The 17,370-nt window shown below is 43.9% G+C and overlaps 1 protein-coding gene across 1 annotated transcript in view; it reads left to right on the plus strand.

Moving 5' to 3' along the window:
- Positions 1 to 17,370, plus strand: part of LOC130917920 (melatonin receptor type 1B-like) — an 83,852-nt gene that overhangs the window by 56,332 nt on the left and 10,150 nt on the right. Inside the window, exon 2 of the mRNA XM_057839700.1 lies at positions 12,182 to 12,300. Within this exon, the coding sequence (XP_057695683.1) occupies positions 12,182 to 12,300 (119 nt within the window). The remainder of the gene's footprint in view (positions 1 to 12,181; positions 12,301 to 17,370) is intronic.

Consider the following 17,370-nt stretch of genomic DNA (forward strand, 5'->3'; position numbering starts at 1 on the left):
CCGCAGACATGCTGGTGGCAGTGCTGTTTTTGGCAGCCATTTTAATTTTCATCTTAGTCTTTTGGACAAAATAATTATTTAGTGTTAATCATATTTTAGTCATTTCAAAATGTGTTCGTCTTTGTCTAGTTTTAGTCAACAAAAACTCAGACAAATGTCATCTAGTTTTAGTCGACAATTCCCAAAATGTTTTCGTCTAAACTTCAAAAGTTTTACTTCATGAAAAAAATAAATAAAAGGGCTCCAACAATTTCTAATGAACATGACGGACGAGCACAATTGTAGTCTACAAGGACATCACCATTTTCAGGATAATACACACTTAGCAGGAAAACAGCACATTATTTGCAATTAATTAAACTCACCTGGACGCCACGAACTGTATGTAAAATGTTTTCCAAGAGTTTAAGAAGACACCGAGTCACCGCTCTAAATGCTAATGCTAACGCTACAAGTTGGTTTATTGCGTGATGATCGCTCAGCACAGACCTTCAAAGGCTAAAGCAACATGGTGTATCTAGCCAAGATAAGATAGCAAAACTTTCCAAGCAGCACCTGACATATATGTTTCACAAAATAAGCCTGGAATGGGCACAAGTGTGTGTGTGTGTGTGTGTGTGTGTGTGTGTGTGTGTGTGTGTGTGTGTGTGTGTGTGTGTGTGTGTGTGTGTGTTTGTGGGGCGGGGGGAGGTGCAGCATGTCACATGAGTGACACGAGCAAACACTGCTAAATGTGTTCTAACAACACATACAATAAGAAAATATCACACATTGTGAATTTGACGGAAAGTATGGTGAATTTTCATCTCGTTCTCGTGTCGTCAGATGACAACTGGAACCCATCCTGTTATGTTTTAGTCTCTCGAGACACATTTTCAGCGCGTCATCGTGAAATAATCGCCATGAAAAAAATCATCATCGTTGACCAAAACAACATATTTTGGTGGTGAACCACTAGTGTTGCTTATCGCCGTGTTTTGATGACGTCATCACAAGAGGACTACAGTTCTTCACTTTTCCGTGGAAACTTTTGGCCGTTTAACCGAAAACTGAAAGTGCTATTTTAGCTCTTTTCAGCGAAAGTTTTCGAGGCCGAATTTCCAGTCACATCTCTAACAAAAAACGAGGTCTCACTGTATTTGAGGCGGATCGCATTGTATTTTCAGCGCTCCACATTAAATGGAAATGGAATGGTTTTAAATCTGGAGACTTCATTTTATTGTAGTTATATTTAGGGATGTGTGAGAAATGTCCGGTCTAGTGTAGAAAGTGACAATGACTTAAAATGCCAAAGAGACACGCTCAATGCGTGAGCGTTAAGAACTCTGACAAAGGCAGAGTTTTTTTGGGGGGTATAACTATGTACAGTATAAGTACAGTCCCTGGAGTGTACCTTTTTGAGTCTCCTACCAATTTCCAAAAGTCGCTCACAGTGTAGTGATACATTCACCTGACTTCAGCACAGGCAGCGTGAGACTGATCAATGGAGTTGTGATTGTAAGTGTTTGTCTTTTTGTGTGCCCTATGACTGACTGGCGTCAAGTTCATGTTGTAGTATGCCTTTCCCTGAATCAGATGGGATAGGCTACCATGACCCTGAGAAGGATAAGAAGTGTTAAAGATGGATGGATGGACCAATTTCCACACTGTCTTCTTTCTCCTTTAATAGACACACCCTCATGGGTCAGAGTGCTGAGTCTGCAACTTTCCTGCCATATGAAACAGATTAGAGATGAGTGATTACACCAGCTTTTATAGGCCTTTTCACATTCACCTATGTTTAAGAGGTTTCCTCTGCCCTTAAGCAATGAATAATGTTTCCCTTTGGTAGCATATGAAAAGAAGTCACTTGCCGGTCATTTAACATACGGCTGTTAAACCAGTGCATTTAATGTATAGTATCTCACTTTCACTAGTGTTGTTTTCGTCGATAATAATAAAAATATTTTGTCAACAAACACTTTTTTTCATGACGATGACGAGACGATAACAAGCTAAAAAGTGTTTAGGGAGACTAAAACATAACGAGCCCAATAACACTTTTCCTCTGATGAGACAAAAACGAGATAAATATGCGCAATGGTTTCCGTCACATGTTCACAGTGTGCTACTCTTTGTGTCGTTAGCCTGCATCGTAGCAGTCTGCTTGTGTCACTCTTGTGACTTGCTCCGCCCACCCCACTCACCAGTGCAGTGTCCTCCAGTCTCAAGGCTTGCACACGGTAGGATTTGAATTCTTATCTTGGACAGATAGTATATGCAATGTTGTTTTAAGGTCTGTGCTGAGTGATCATCACACACTAAATGTAACTTGTAGCGTCAGCACAGCATTAGGCTAATTCTAACAGCGAGCATCCTCTTAAACTCTTTTTTTTTTTTTTTTTAACATTCAGTTCGTGGTGTCCAGGTGGATATAATTCAGTGAAAATAATTCATTGTTTTCCTGCTGAATGTATATTATCACTAAGTTTGCATTGTCCTTGTACAATACTTGCCTGGCACGGCTAGACTGTTCTCCCTGTATTTTTCAAACACTGAGAGAAAAGTCTGGGAACCAGCCCATTAACGGCCTCTCGAGCAGGTACAAAATCAATCGACAAATCAGATTTGTTTATTTGCGTGACGTGTTCGCAACGAGCAACGTCACTCTTGTGCGTCGGAAGTCATCTCCACAACAACACAGATGGTGAACAGGAGAGCCGAGAATATGTTCCAGTCCACGCTAAAATCAGTTTTAAATTACCAAAAACACATCGACACGAGTCATTGACAACAGTCTGTCTCGCGCTAGCCATGTTGAATAAACTCCGCTCTCCTCGTATGTTTACTTCCGCTTGCAAGTCCCTCGTCCTGCCCTCGTCATTTTACTAACGTCACGTCTGCCCGTCGCCGATTGGTCCACTCCGCTGTCTGTTTGCTGTGGCTTGCTCCGCCCTGGAAATTGTATCCGCTGAATGGTGGTCAGACTCAATAGCTGGAACAGCGGTGAGTCTGGTGTACCAGGCAACTACAATACGAGCTTGTCTGTCAATGTGTTATTTTGTCGACGATAAGTAAAATATTTTGTCAACTTTTTTTCATGACGATAACGAGCTAAAAACTCCCTTTCAGGTATTTTTTGTCGTTTATTTGTTATGGTGGCAAGACGGTGTGACCCAAAAGCACAGCAAAGAGAAGTTAGAAATCCAAAGTCCAAGATGTGTTTATTAAACAAAGGAAAATTGGTAAGAAGTGGTGGCTCTGCAGTTTTCTTGAATGTGCTGGAAGGCTGGATTGGCTCAGTATTGCTGTTGAGGAAAAATAAGCACAGATGAGTTGCAAGGTGAGCAAAAGGAAGGCCTGTACTTTTACCATGCGTGGTGAGGTGAAGCTCTGGCGCCAAATGTTGTGCAGACCGGTCTCTTATAGTGGCAGGTGGTTGATTGTGGAGTGGAGGCAGGTGTGGTGATTGGTGACAGGTGTGCAGAGCAGAGTCAGTGGGGAGAATGTGAAGGTGAGGAGGAGTGAGCCGTAACAGTACCCCCCCTCCGAGGGGCGCCTCTTGGCGGCCGACCAGGGGCATCAGGGTTTGCCTCGTAGAATTCTCGAAGAAGAGAGGGACACATGATGAGGCGCTTCGAGATCCAGCAACGTTCCTCCGGGCCGTAACCCTCCCAGTCTGCCAGGTACTGAAAGCCGCGGCCACGGCGACGGACCTTCAGTAGACGCCGGACCTTCCATTGGGGATGCCCATCAACCAACTGGGGCGGCGGAGGAGCTGGGGCAGCGGGCATGAGAGGGCTCGAAGAGACAGGCTTGATCTTGGAGACGTGGAACACCGGATGCACGTGCTTCATGGCGGCAGGGAGTTTGAGGCGAACAGCTGTGGTACTCAGAACACTGTCAATTGTGAAGGGACCGACATACCTTGGAGCTAACTTCTTAGATGACACTTGTAGCGGCAGGTCGGCGGAGGAGAGGTAGACCTCTTGTCCGGTCCGGTATACTGGGGCAGGGGTACGGCGACGGTTGGCCCCACGGCAGGAGCGCACGTTGGCACGTAGTAGGGCGGAGCGGACCTCCCCCCACACCCGTTGGCAACGCCGAAGATGGGCCTGAACAGAGGGGACAGAGGCTTCGGACTCCTGGACTGAGAACAGAGGGGGTTGGTATCCCAGAGAGGCCTCGAACGGAGACCTGCCGGTGGCGGAACAGGTCAGGGTATTGAGAGAATATTCCACCCATGGCAGATCCTTGCTCCAGGAGGTTGGGTGAAGAGCCGACACACAGCGGAGGGCTGACTCAAGGCTCTGGTTCGTGCGTTCAGCCTGTCCGTTAGTTTGGGGGTGATACCCAGAGGAAAGGCTAACGGCGGCACCAATACCTTTGCAGAAGGCACGCCAGACCTGAGACGTGAATTGGGGTCCCCGGTCGGAAACAATGTCGCAGGGAAACCCGTGGAGCCGGAACACATGCTGGGTAAGCAGATCAGCCATCTCAGCAGAGGTGGGGAGTTTTGGCAGCGCCACCAGATGCACCGCCTTTGAAAATCGATCCACCACAGTGAGAATGACGGTATTGCCCTGGGAAGGAGGAAAACCTGAAACAAAGTCCACAGCAATGTGAGACCAAGGGCGATTGGGCACTGGAAGAGGGCACAGAAGGCCAGCTGGTGGCTGATGAGATGCCTTGGCTCTGGAACAGGTGTCGCAGGCAGCGACGAACTCCCTTACATCCGCCCTCATGGTCGGCCACCAAAACCTCCGGCTCAGGAAGGTGAGGGTACGTTGGTATCCAGGATGGCAGGCAAACCGACTGGAATGGCCCCACAGAAGCACCCGGGATCGCATCGAGTCTGGTACGAATAGCCGGTTGGGAGGACAGTTGCCAGGGCCGGGCTCAGCCTGTTGGGCCCGTTCGACCTCGGCTTCTATGTCCAGGGTCACCATCCCTACAATCCGGGAAGCAGGAACAATGGGCGTTGGCTCGGCAGAGGACTCCTCAGGTGCATGGAGTCGTGACAGGGCATCAGCCTTGGTATTGCTGGAACCAGGTCGGTAGGTAAGAGTGTAATTGAACCTGTCCAGGAACTGTGCCCACCGTGCCTGGCGGGAGCTGAGGCGTTTGGCGGCCCGGATGAAGGTCAGATTCCGGTGATCTGACCAGACGACAATAGGTTCCTTGGCGCCCTCCAGCCAGTGGCGCCATTCTTCAAAAGCGGCTACCACAGCAAGCAGCTCCCTGTTAGCGATGTCATAATTCACCTCCGCCGGCTGTAACCGGCTGGAGAAGAAGGCACAGGGGTGTAGCTTCCGGTCCTCCGCGGAACGTTGGGACAAGACAGCCCCAATACCTATGTCCGAAGCGTCGACTTCCACTATAAATGGTCTGGAGGGGTCAGGATGGAGAAGGACCGGGGCAGTAGTGAAATGTTTCTTGAGGACTGCAAAGGCGGCGGTGGCTGCCGGCGACCAGACATAGGGACGTAGAGTGGAGGTAAGTTGAGTGAGGGGCGCAGCTAAGCGGCTATAGTTCCGTATGAAACGGCGATAAAAATTTGCAAAGCCTAGGAACCCCTGGAGCTGTTTGCGGGTAGTCGGTCTGGGCCAGTCAAGGATGGCTTTAATCTTGCGGGGGTCAGGACGGATACAGCCGTCCTCCACGATATGACCGAGGAATTCGACAGAGCGAGAGTGAAAGACGCACTTCTCAGCCTTGATATATAGCCTATTCTCCAAAAGGCGCTGGATTACCAAGCGGACGTGTTGGACATGCTCCTCAAGGCTACGGGAGAATACCAGGATGTCGTCCAGGTAAAGGACTACAAAAACATCTAACATGTCCCTGAGTATGTCATTCATGAGTGCCTGGAAGACAGCAGGGGCATTGGTGAGGCCAAAGGGCATAACAAGGTACTCGTAGTGTCCACGGGGGGTCTTGAAGGCCGTTTTCCACTCGTCCCCCTCCCGGATACGGACAAGGTGGTATGCATTTCGGAGGTCCAGCTTTGTAAAGACTGTAGCACCGATGAGTGGTTCAAAATTTGAGCTCATGAGGGGGAGCGGATACTTATTTTTGATAGTGATGCTGTTGAGCTGTCTGTAATCGATGCATGGTCTCAGGTCTCCACCCTTCTTCTTGACGAAAAAGAAGCCAGCAGCCACCGGAGATGTGGACGGGCGTATGAGACCTTCAGCCAGGCACTCATTGATGTAACTGTCCATCGCCGCCTTCTCAGGGGGGGAGATGTTGTAGAGGCGACTGGCTGGAAGTTCAGCTCCAGGACGGAGCTCAATGGCGCAGTCGTAGGGTCTGTGCGGAGGAAGGCTACAAGCGCGCTCCTTACTGAAAGCCTCTCCCAGGTCGTGGTACACAGCAGGAACCTTGGTGAGGTCAGGTGGAGCGGGACTGGGTCGTTCAGCCAAGGATGGTGTCGGAGCGGACCGAAGGCAGCGGGCGTGGCAAGGGATACTCCAGCTGAGAATGCGGCCAGAACGCCAACAGACATGCGGTGTGTGGAGTTCCAGCCAAGGTCTGCCTAGGATGAAGGGTGTGTCAGGTGAGGCGATAACGTAGGGACGGATCATCTCCACGTGGTTACCCGAGACTGTGAGGGTGAGAGCCTCACACCGATGAGTGATGGGAGCCATGGGGTGACCATCCAACGCAAACGCTGAGAGCGACCCCTCCAGGGGCGTGATGGGGAGTCCAACCTTTAGGGCATAAGAACGGTCGACAAAAGATTCATCAGCACCAGAGTCAATCATTGCTGGGACAGTGAGTTTCCGCTCCAGCCAGGCGAGAGTGACAAGGAACCTGGCTCTGCTGGAGTGGGGATTGGACAAGCGGCTTACACGGAACGTCCCGACCGAGTGAGCCGTGTCTTTAGGGGTTCGAACTGAGGGAGCTCTTGAAGACAGGCTTGGACAAGAGCCAACAGAGTGTGCGGAGCTAGCACAATACAAGCAGAGCCCCCATAGTCTCCGGTGTTCACGTTCGGCTGGAGTCAAACGGGCCCCTCCCAACCGCATGGGCTCCCCCTCACCAGTAGGTATCAAGGAAGCAGGGGAGAGCTGAGAAAGCTGGTTGCGACTCACCGGAGGTGAAGGAAGTAGTCTGGTCGCAGCATGACACTGGTGAGCCCTCTCTCGCTTGCGCTCACGGCGTCGCTCGTCAAGGGATATAGAGAGTGTGATGAGCTGGTTCAAAGAAGTAGGCCTCTCTATACCCACTAAGGCGTCCTTTATGGGCTCCGCCAGACCTCGTCGGAACGCACTGAACAGAGCAGGCTCATTCCATTGAGAGCGAGCCGCGAGGATACGAAATTCAGTGGCATACTCAGCTACTGAAAGAGAACCCTGCTGGAGGGTTGAAAGGGCAGTGTCAGCGTCCTGCCCAGGGGCCTCATGATCGAAAACCATCCTGAATTCCTTAACAAATGCTGTGTAATCATGCATGTAAGGTGCAGAGCCCTCTCGGCTAGCCATAACCCACCGACGGGCCTGCCCTGTGGTGAGGTTAGCGATGTAGGCTATACGAGCGGCGGTAGTAGAATACATGCTTGGTTGTAGTTCAAATATGTACTCACACTGCATGAGGAATTCACGGCAGAGCGAAAAAGAGCCGTCATACAGGGCCGGAGCAACAAGGTGGGGCTCCTGGGCAGAGGGTGCGTCTGGCAGAGGGACTGTGGCAGGAGGACCCGGAGGGGAAGAAATTTGTGCGCTGAGAGCAGCGACTCGGTCAGTGAGAGCTTGAACCAGAAGTGTGAGTTGGCTGACCTGGGACTGTTGTTCAGATGCCTGGGCCTGCTGGAGACCCGACACCGCCCGGACCTCCTCCCTCAATCCAGAGAAGAGAGCAGCAGCCTCCGAAAGCTGGTGAGAATGTTGTGCCAACAGTTGGTCCTGGGGCCGACGTGGATTCGGAGTCGTGGGCCTCTCTGACTGCGACATGCTGGCTGGGTCCCTTGGCCAGAGCTTACTGTTATGGTGGCAAGACGGTGTGACCCAAAAGCACAGCAAAGAGAAGTTAGAAATCCAAAGTCCAAGATGTGTTTATTAAACAAAGGAAAATTGGTGAGAAGTGGTGGCTCTGCAGTTTTCTTGAATGTGCTGGAAGGCTGGATTGGCTCAGTATTGCTGTTGAGGAAAAATAAGCACAGATGAGTTGCAAGGTGAGCAAAAGGAAGGCCTGTACTTTTACCATGCGTGGTGAGGTGAAGCTCTGGCGCCAAATGTTGTGCAGACCGGTCTCTTATAGTGGCAGGTGGTTGATTGTGGAGTGGAGGCAGGTGTGGTGATTGGTGACAGGTGTGCAGAGCAGAGTCAGTGGGGAGAATGTGAAGGTGAGGAGGAGTGAGCCGTAACATTATTGAAAGCAGAACTGTATTAGTAAAAATGAATGTACAATCGAATAGGCTAGCATTTTATTGTCATTATACAGTTGTACAATGAAATTATGGGGCATCTCCCTTTACAGTGCAGGATAAGGTACGTTAAAATCTTTAAAAAATATTTACAAGGTATAAAAGAATAATAGTATAAATAAGTATAATTAGGCAGTGGAGATAATGAAGGTGAAATAGCTGCAGTTTGACAGTGAAGACATTAAATTTTGCACATTAATATTGCACGTAAGTGAGTATTGCACATTGGATATTGCATATAAGTGAATATTGGTCATTGGTGATGTGGTGTTACATACGGCAGTTCAGAGTAGAAATGGCTTTAGCAAATAAACTGTTTCTCAGTCTTTTAAACACCTGGCCGTAGCGTCTCCCAGAGGGAAGTAGCTCAAACAGCTGAAAACCAGAATGAACTGTCCTTGAGGATGTTTAGAGCTCTGCTGAGGCACCTGGAGGAGTAGATGTCCATGAGGGAGAAGAGAAGACAGCCAATAATCCTCTGTGCTGCCTTGACTGTCCTCTGAAGCCTCTCCCTGTCTCCAGCAGTGCAGCTCCCGTAAAAGGTGGAAATACAGTATGTTAGCAGGCTTTCAATGGATGAGTGGCACAAGGCCAGCAGCAGCTTTCTGTCCAGCTTGTTCTTCCTTAGGACTCTCAGGAAGTGCAGATGCTCCTGAGCATTCTTTATGATAGCTGTAACTACCTGAAATGAAATGAGAAAAAAAAAAAGTTCATTCGAAATAGTTGGAAATCTTTTATTACTTGTTCATTTTTGGAGTAAGATTTTATTAATCTTATAGACCAAAACATTTTTAGTAAACGTTGACTAAAACTAGACATAATTAGTCTTGAGTTTTATTTTAACAAAAAACAGATGAAGACAAACACATTTTGAGATGACTAAAACATGACTAAAAGTAATAAGTATTATTGTCCAAAAAACTAAGACAAAAATGAAAAGCCCTGCCGAAAACAACACTGGCTTTCACAGTATAGACCAGGGGTCTGCAACCTTTGACACACAAAGAGCAATTTCCACCCGGTTTCCACAGAGAAGACAATATTTGGAGCTGCACATCTCAACTCAATGTGTATATACTGTATGTTCTTAGGTGCATATTTAACTTAACAAGAGTTTAACCTCCTTTTAGTAAGCAGTATAAGTGCTCGCATTTTACACTCTAATTCAGGGGTTTCCAAACTGGTCTTCAAGGGCCGCTTTGGGTCTTGGTTTTTGTTACAACTGATCCAGAGCAAACAATTGAACCAATAAATGAAGTTTCAGTTACCACAAGTTGCACATGACTAACCAATTGATTACACCTGTAAAACACCATAGTGGTAAAAAGGTGCTGTCTTGTTTGGTTGGAAAGAATTCTGCACCCACTGCTGCCCTATCTGGAATAGTTTGGAGACCCCTGCTCTATTTTAAAGAACACTCACACGGGTCATGAATTCATCAACTGTGTAAAGTAATGGTCAACTTGGAAGGCATGCCCAGAAGTCTTTGTGCCGTGTACAAAAAAAAGTGGGTAGGGATGTCCCCGATCCAACCACGTGATCGGAAAACGAGCTGATTGCACCATTTGTTTAGAGGATTGGAATCGGGTGAAAAACATTGGGTTTTTAATCCCAAAAAAACAAAGAAAAAAACTTGTGCTGGCTAGAGTCGACAGTGTTAAAAGCCAATTGACAGTTTACAGTACATCACTCCCACCTTGTGGTCATAATAATTCATTGCGTCCATCGTGTGACACGATATCGAACACAGGCTCGTTCACTCGCACAGTACACAACTTGTTGGTTGCATTGACACAGTTGAGTGCTTTCTGTTACGTTTCTCCCTTTGAAACTGTATGTCTATAAGTAATTTACATCTATACCAATTTATTAACATGCAGTATATGAGTGTTTATGGGCAAAAGCTATCTGAGCGAAATTTGTTAATAAGTCCTGCTGTATTGAACCTAACCTATAGCTTATAGCTCAAGTGAAGTATGGTGTCTAATTGGTATTTGTATGCCGGCGTGTATTGTGCAATTGTGTTGAATGCATGCATATTTCTTTGTTATATAACTTAAACCAATTACGTGGCATAAAAACAAGAAAAGACCAAGCCTTATTATTAAGTCTTATTGGAGGACTTTCAATGTTAACTGGCTGTCAAGCATTGCACAAGAAAGTGCACTTTTTGGGCAGTACACTTAATATATATAATATATAATTTTTATTCCCCCAGAAAATTGAGATTTTAAGCTTTCCAATGATGTATCACACATGTTTCAATCCAAAAACTCCATGGAGCATGTATATCTGAGTGTCAAGACACAGATGTGAATGGCCACAGCCGGATTTTTGGGGGATTTTATGGGTGAAACATGGTGATATAACAAAGGTCACGATGCAGAAATCGCAGACATCAAGAAGAGGTTGAGATTTTCATTTTCATGTATTTACCCTTTTAAATGCTTTTTTTCTTTCAATTTTTCTTTATTTGGATCGATTATTTATCATGTAACAATAAACAAATTACGTCACAATGAAAAAAATGGCATCCGTAAATAAGTCACGGATATCTCCCTCATAACTATCGCTTAATTGTATTTTTTTTTTTTGATACTGTTGCATTTTCTTCGATATGTTAGATGATAAACAGTCGATCCAAACAAAGAAAAATTGAGAGAAAAAAAAATGTTTATAAGTGTAAATATCTGGAAAAGAAAATTGTGATGTCTGCGATTTCTACATTGCAACCCTTGTTATATTACCATGTTTTTTTAGTTTTTTGATCGAAACAAGGTAAATACGCGATAATATCTCGTTAAAGTCATGGCGTCTTTAATTCTGCTCTTTCGTGCTCTCACCTCCAGATAGGGTTACGTTGTTTAAATTTTGTATTATTTTTTTAAATACCCTCCTGTTCAAAATGTTTATTCCCCCAGAAAATTGAGATTTAAAGCTTTCCAACGATGTATCACACATGCATATCAGATAATTTTGAAAGTTGGCCAAATTGGGGGTCTCAGAGCGGAACTGCCATATGTATTATACTCAGCAACACTCCCGGAAAAAAGAGGAAGAGGAGGTACTGTAAACAGTACAGTAACATTTTGAATTTTTGTTTTTTCTTTTCTTCCCAGTTTCGGCTTCGGTTACCATAAACTGGTAAATACATTCTCATCCAAAAGCTAAAAATATGCTAATGACCTTTTCTGTCTAATTGATACTTACCAAGCAACAAGTATATTCAGTGATCATTTTTCTACAGATATAGAACATTTATATATATTTTTGTGCTGCTTTAGGTATGATTCGAGTCAACAGTAGAGGTATAAGAAGGAGGAAGGGGATGATTGGAAAGAGGCAGTTGGAGTCAAAGGCAGATTAAAAAACAGTCAGGAGTCCATAGTCCTGGAAAGCTAAAAAATAAATAATGTATACCTCATGATGATAGTGAAAAGTGAAATACGGAGGCAAAGTACCAGAGGCTATAAAATTCAAAACAAAGCCAAATTGGAAACTGCCAAAAGTAGTTGGTACAAAGATTGAAGTTTAGTATTAATATGGCCTCACCTTGTGGTCCTGAATTGTAAATGCAGAGAAATCGGGAATTCCTTGGTAAGTAATTTGTGGTACTGTGCAGTTTGCTTCTCCCGGCTCTCAACCAAGGGGGATGTTTTCTTTCTGCTGCTTTCAAACCTTACTGACTCGGTCTTCTGCTTTGAATAATTGATAGAATACCACTGTTCTGGAAAACTAACTATCGTTGTGTTTTCTTTCTCTTACCTTCATCAGGAAATGCCTTCGTGGTGAGCCTAGCCTTCGCCGACTTGATGGTAGCATTCTACCCTTATCCTCTGGTGTTGTATGCAATTTACCATGATGGGTGGTCACTTGGAGAGACCCAGTGCAAGGTAATCAATTATTTGACATACTATAAGTAGATGATGACTCCTTTAACTGATACAGTGGTATGAAAAAGTAATCTGAACCTTTTGGAATGTCTCAATTGTGCAAGTTCTCCTACTTGAAAAGATTAGAGAGAAAAACAGAAAATCACATTGTTTGATTTTTAAAGAATTTATTTCCAAATTATAGTGGAAAATAAGTATTTGGTCACCTACAAACAAGCAAGATTTCTGGCTTTCAAAGAGGTCTAACTTCTTCTAACGAGGTCTAACGAGGCTCCACTCGTTACCTTTATTAATGGCACCTGTTTTAACTCATTATCGGTATAAAAGACACCTGACCACAACATCAGTTAGTCACACTCCAAACCTCCACTATGGCCAAGACCAAAGAGCCACCGAAGGACACCAGAGACAAAATTGTAGACCTGCACCAGGCTGGGAAGACTGAATCTGCAATAGGTAAAATGCTTGGTGTAAAGAAATCAACTGTGGGAGCAATTATTAGAAAATGGAAGACATACAAGACCACTGATAATCTCCCTTGATCTGGGGCCCAATGCAAGGTCTCACCCCGTGGCGTCAAAATGACAACAAGAACCGTGAGCAAAAATCCCAGAACCACACGGGGGGACCTAGTGAATGACCCACAGAGAGCTGGGACCACAGTAACAAAGGCTACTATCAGTAACACAATGCGCCGCCAGGGACTCAAATCCTGCACTGCTAGACGTGTCCCCATGCTGAAGCCAGTACACGTCCAGGCCCGTCTGCAGTTCGCTAGAGAGCATTTGGATGATCCAGAAGAGGATGTGTTATGGTCAGATGAAACCAAAATAGAACTTTTTGGTAGAAACATAGGTTCTCGTGTTTGGAGGAGAAAGAATACTGAATTGCATCCGAAGAACACCATACCCACTGTGAAGCTTGGGGGTGGAAACATCATGCATTGGGGCTGTTTTTCTGCAAAGGGACCAGGACGACCTATCTGTGTAAAGGAAAGAACGAATGGGGCCATGTATCGAGAGATTTTGAGCGAAAATCTCCTTCCATCAGCAAGGACATTGAAGATGAGACGTGGCTGGGTCTTTCAGCATGACAATGATCCTAAACACACAGCCAGGGCAACAAAGGGGTGGTTTCGTAAGAAGCATTTCAAGGTCCTGGAAAGGCCTAGCCAGTCTCCAGATCTCAACCCCATAGAAAATCTGCGGCGGGAGTTGAAAGTCCGTGTTGCCCAACGACAGCCCCAAAACATCACTGCTCTAGAGGAGATCTGCATGGAGGAATGGGCCAAAATACCAGCAACAGTGTGTGAAAAGCTTGTGAAGAGTTACAGAAAACGATTGGCCTCCGTTATTGCCAACAAAGGGAACATAAAGTATTGAGATTAACTTTTGGTATTGACCAAATACTTACCGTAATTTCCCGAATATAACGCAAATTTCCCCCCCCCAAAATCAACTTGTAAAATCATGGTGCGTGTTATAAACGGGTACAGGGATGGAGACAAAAATATAAATATATTATATATAAATAAAGACCGATTTTTTTTTATTGACACGGCCATGTTGTGTTGAAGAAACGGATGCAGCGATCCGTTGCCGACCATTACGGTACGTGACGTCACCATTTTCTTTCGGTCGTGGCGAGCTATGGAAGAAGTCGGAGGTGGAGTATCAAACAACGGAGCTAATCCGTGTTGCTTTATTGACATTTAGGCTGCAACAAAATAAGGTAGCAATGTCTGTCTCACATGCAACCCGCGGAATATCTTTCCGGCTGTTCCCTCAACAAAATACCTCCCCCGGGAACTATACAACGTGCCAACATAAGTTCCACCGGTTAAGTCTGTTAGAATTCAGTATACGGTAATACTTCACTCTGATTGGTCGAATTATTTCGTCTGTGTTAAATTCAGCTTTTTTCACTCTCCATAAAGCGCAGAATTTAGTTTCTTGAACTCATTTGAATCAAGGTTTATTGCAACTCCGTTGCAGCTCCGTAACTCTGACCGTAACAAATGTAACACAACACAAACTTTCTGTGTCCGTCAACTATATCTGTCCCTCGGGAAACTCAAACCCAAATAACAATAGTTCCTGTTGTTAGTCTACAGCGATGCGCGCTTTCAGTTTTCCGACTTGTAGCCTCACTTTTATTTTATCGTATCTATCCATGGAAGAAACATTTATTCATCATGATGAAACGAGCAAGGCATACAGCAGCCTTTAAAAGAAAAGCCACATCTGTTTTGTTTTCTCCTGGATTCTGGTAAGTTGGAGAAGTTGTCAAATCATATTATTTATTACCGTACATATTATCAGTTTATTGTAATATTTTGAACTACCAATGTGCTATGCTTGTGCTGTGTTTCACCAGTCAGTAAAATGACATTTCTGTATCTGTACACGAGCTCTGTTTTCTTGTATTCTTCTATTTATTGGTGCTAAAATTAGGGTGCGCATTATACATGGGTACAATAATTTCCCCTTGTTTTTACGAGTAAATTTGGGGTGCGCCTTATACACGGGTGTGCCTTATATTTGGGAAATTACGGTATTTCACACCATGATTTGCAAATAAATTCTTTAAAAATCAAACAATGTGATTTTCTGTTTTTTTTTTTCCCCACATTCTGTCTCTCATGGATGAGGTTTACCCATGTTGACAATTACAGGCCTCTCTAATATTTTCAAGTGGGAGAACTTGCACAATTAGTGGTTGACGAAACACTTATTTGCCCCACTGTATTGGATTTTACTTTTTTTTGCCAGCGATGCCAACAGTGGCTCTACCTGTTTCACCAATGAGACGTTGCAACAATAATCACATGACTCTATGATGTCCTAGGATCACACCAGCCTGTTCAATCATGTGGCGTCATTAAGTATTTGACATAGAGCGCTGCACTCAACATGACTCGAAAGTGCGGATTTTAACCTCGCTCCCAGATTTTATTTGGCACCAATTGACCACGAAAAACCGGACAATATAAGCCTTTTAATTTCATAATAGGAAGTATGTTTTCTCCACTAGAGGGCACTTATGCTCTTTGGACGAATGATGCTTCATTTCTGTACATTTTTCGATGGCAGAATTCATTTAGTGTTATATTTATTATTTATTTATTTGTTTTTGTTTTTTGGGGGTGTGTGAATGATGCTTCATTTCTGTACATTTTTTTTTTACGCCAGAATTCAATGATTTTTTTGTGTGTGTATTCTGTGGCCGAATGCTGTTATGTAATAGGTCATAGTACATTATAATAATGAAAGTTCATATAGATAAAAATAAGATTGTTTAAAAAAAAAAAAAAAAAAAAAAAGTTACTCATTACTTGAGCATTCTTTTCAACTAATACTTTTTTACTTGTACTTGAGTAAAATTTTGGATGGCTACATTTACTTTTACTTGATTAATATTATTTTAAAGTCACGCTACTCTTGATTAAAACTGTCGGCTACTCTACCCATTTCTGGTTTTAACCTCACTTTTATACATTTGAAGAAATTTTAGTTTCTGTATTACTAACCCAAAAGTAAAAGTTACCCACTTGCATTTTCCTATGGAATCCAATGGGAAACTGAACTGTGGCTGCCGGGAATAAATTACCTGGGCACAACACAGATGATAATAGGAGTGTTTTTGACTTTTTATTTTAAGTTTTGATCTTTTACATCAGCTGTGTCCAAAGTCTGGTCCTCGTGCTATTTGCGGCCCACTGTCAATATCATTATTATTTCATATGATTATTACTGTTATTTTGCGATTCTGCTGTTTTGGAGGTTTTGGCAGTTTTCTCATGTCTTCCATTTTTCACATTTTTTCGCAGTTGTTTCGTTTTTCAAATTTTTTTTATTCATTTGTAATTTTACCAGTTTTGTGGGGATTTTTTTTTTCACTTTTTTTGCGGTTACTTTTTTCTTGTTTTTTTTAAATATTTTTAAGCAGTACTTGTGTTTGACGCAGTTTTTCTTAATTTTTCTATGTTTTGTGTTTTCTAGATATTTTTGATCTTGTGATGTTAATGTGTATTTTTTTTTGCAAATTTTTCTCATGTCTTGCATTTTTCGCAGTCGTTTGTTTTTCACTTTTTTTCGTCAATTTTCACAGTTGTGTTTGATTTCACATTTTTGCGGTTGCCTTTTTCTTTTTTTTTGCAGTGATTGCGTTTTATGCAGTTTTTCTAATTTTTTTTTCACTGTTTTGTGTTTTTTAGACATTTCTGCTCTTTTTTGTGTGTTTTTTGTGTTTATTTTTTTTTTTTTTTTTTTGCATTTTCTGTGGGTTTTCAGCTTTTTGCCTTTAGATTTCTGTAGTTTTGTAATTTTGTCTTTTTTTTTTTTTTTTATGGGGTTCTGCTTTTGACAGTTGAGCCACAAAAATTCAGAATCCAGGCCTCAAAAGGCTTATAGTCTGGACATTCAAGATGTAAAAGATCTTAAAAAAAAGAGAAAAAAAAGACACTTCTGATATAGTCTGTGTCAGTGATCCCCAACCACCGGGCCATGGGCCGGTACCGGTCTGTGGCGCATTTGCTATCGGGCCGCAGAGAAATAATCAATCATTTGTTCACAACCGCAATCTGCCCTGTCACTGTGGCCTTGACGCATCAATATCCAATGCTTCTCTATTGAGTAAGCTGAGTAAAGCTTTGTGTAGTCGCCATCTAGTGGTTGGCCGCAATTACTGGTGTGTTTGCAGCAGCCCAGAGCCTGTCAATGTAAACAGTAACTTTAGATGCTGTTGGCTGTATGCTGCGGGCTGCAACATCTTTGGACAGCTTTTTTATGGGGAAAAGGCCACCTGCTGAGCCAGACGAGGAGCCTACAACCAAGTCCATTCTGCATAATATGTGGCTGAAAGCTAGAAAACGAGGCAACCAGAGCGAATGCACTGAAAGCATCATACCTCATGGCGCACCATATTGCTAAAGCCAAGAAACCTTATTATGCTTGCGACCACAGATATTTGCTGTCAAGTTTTAGGAGAGGCTAAAAAAAAAAGTTGATTCAGCGCAAGGTGAGTGACACTTTCCCTGCACTTAATATTCATTTTCAGCCCTGTCGTGTT

Source organism: Corythoichthys intestinalis, chromosome 6, assembly GCF_030265065.1.
Source record: "Corythoichthys intestinalis isolate RoL2023-P3 chromosome 6, ASM3026506v1, whole genome shotgun sequence".
NCBI lineage: Eukaryota > Metazoa > Chordata > Actinopteri > Syngnathiformes > Syngnathidae > Corythoichthys > Corythoichthys intestinalis.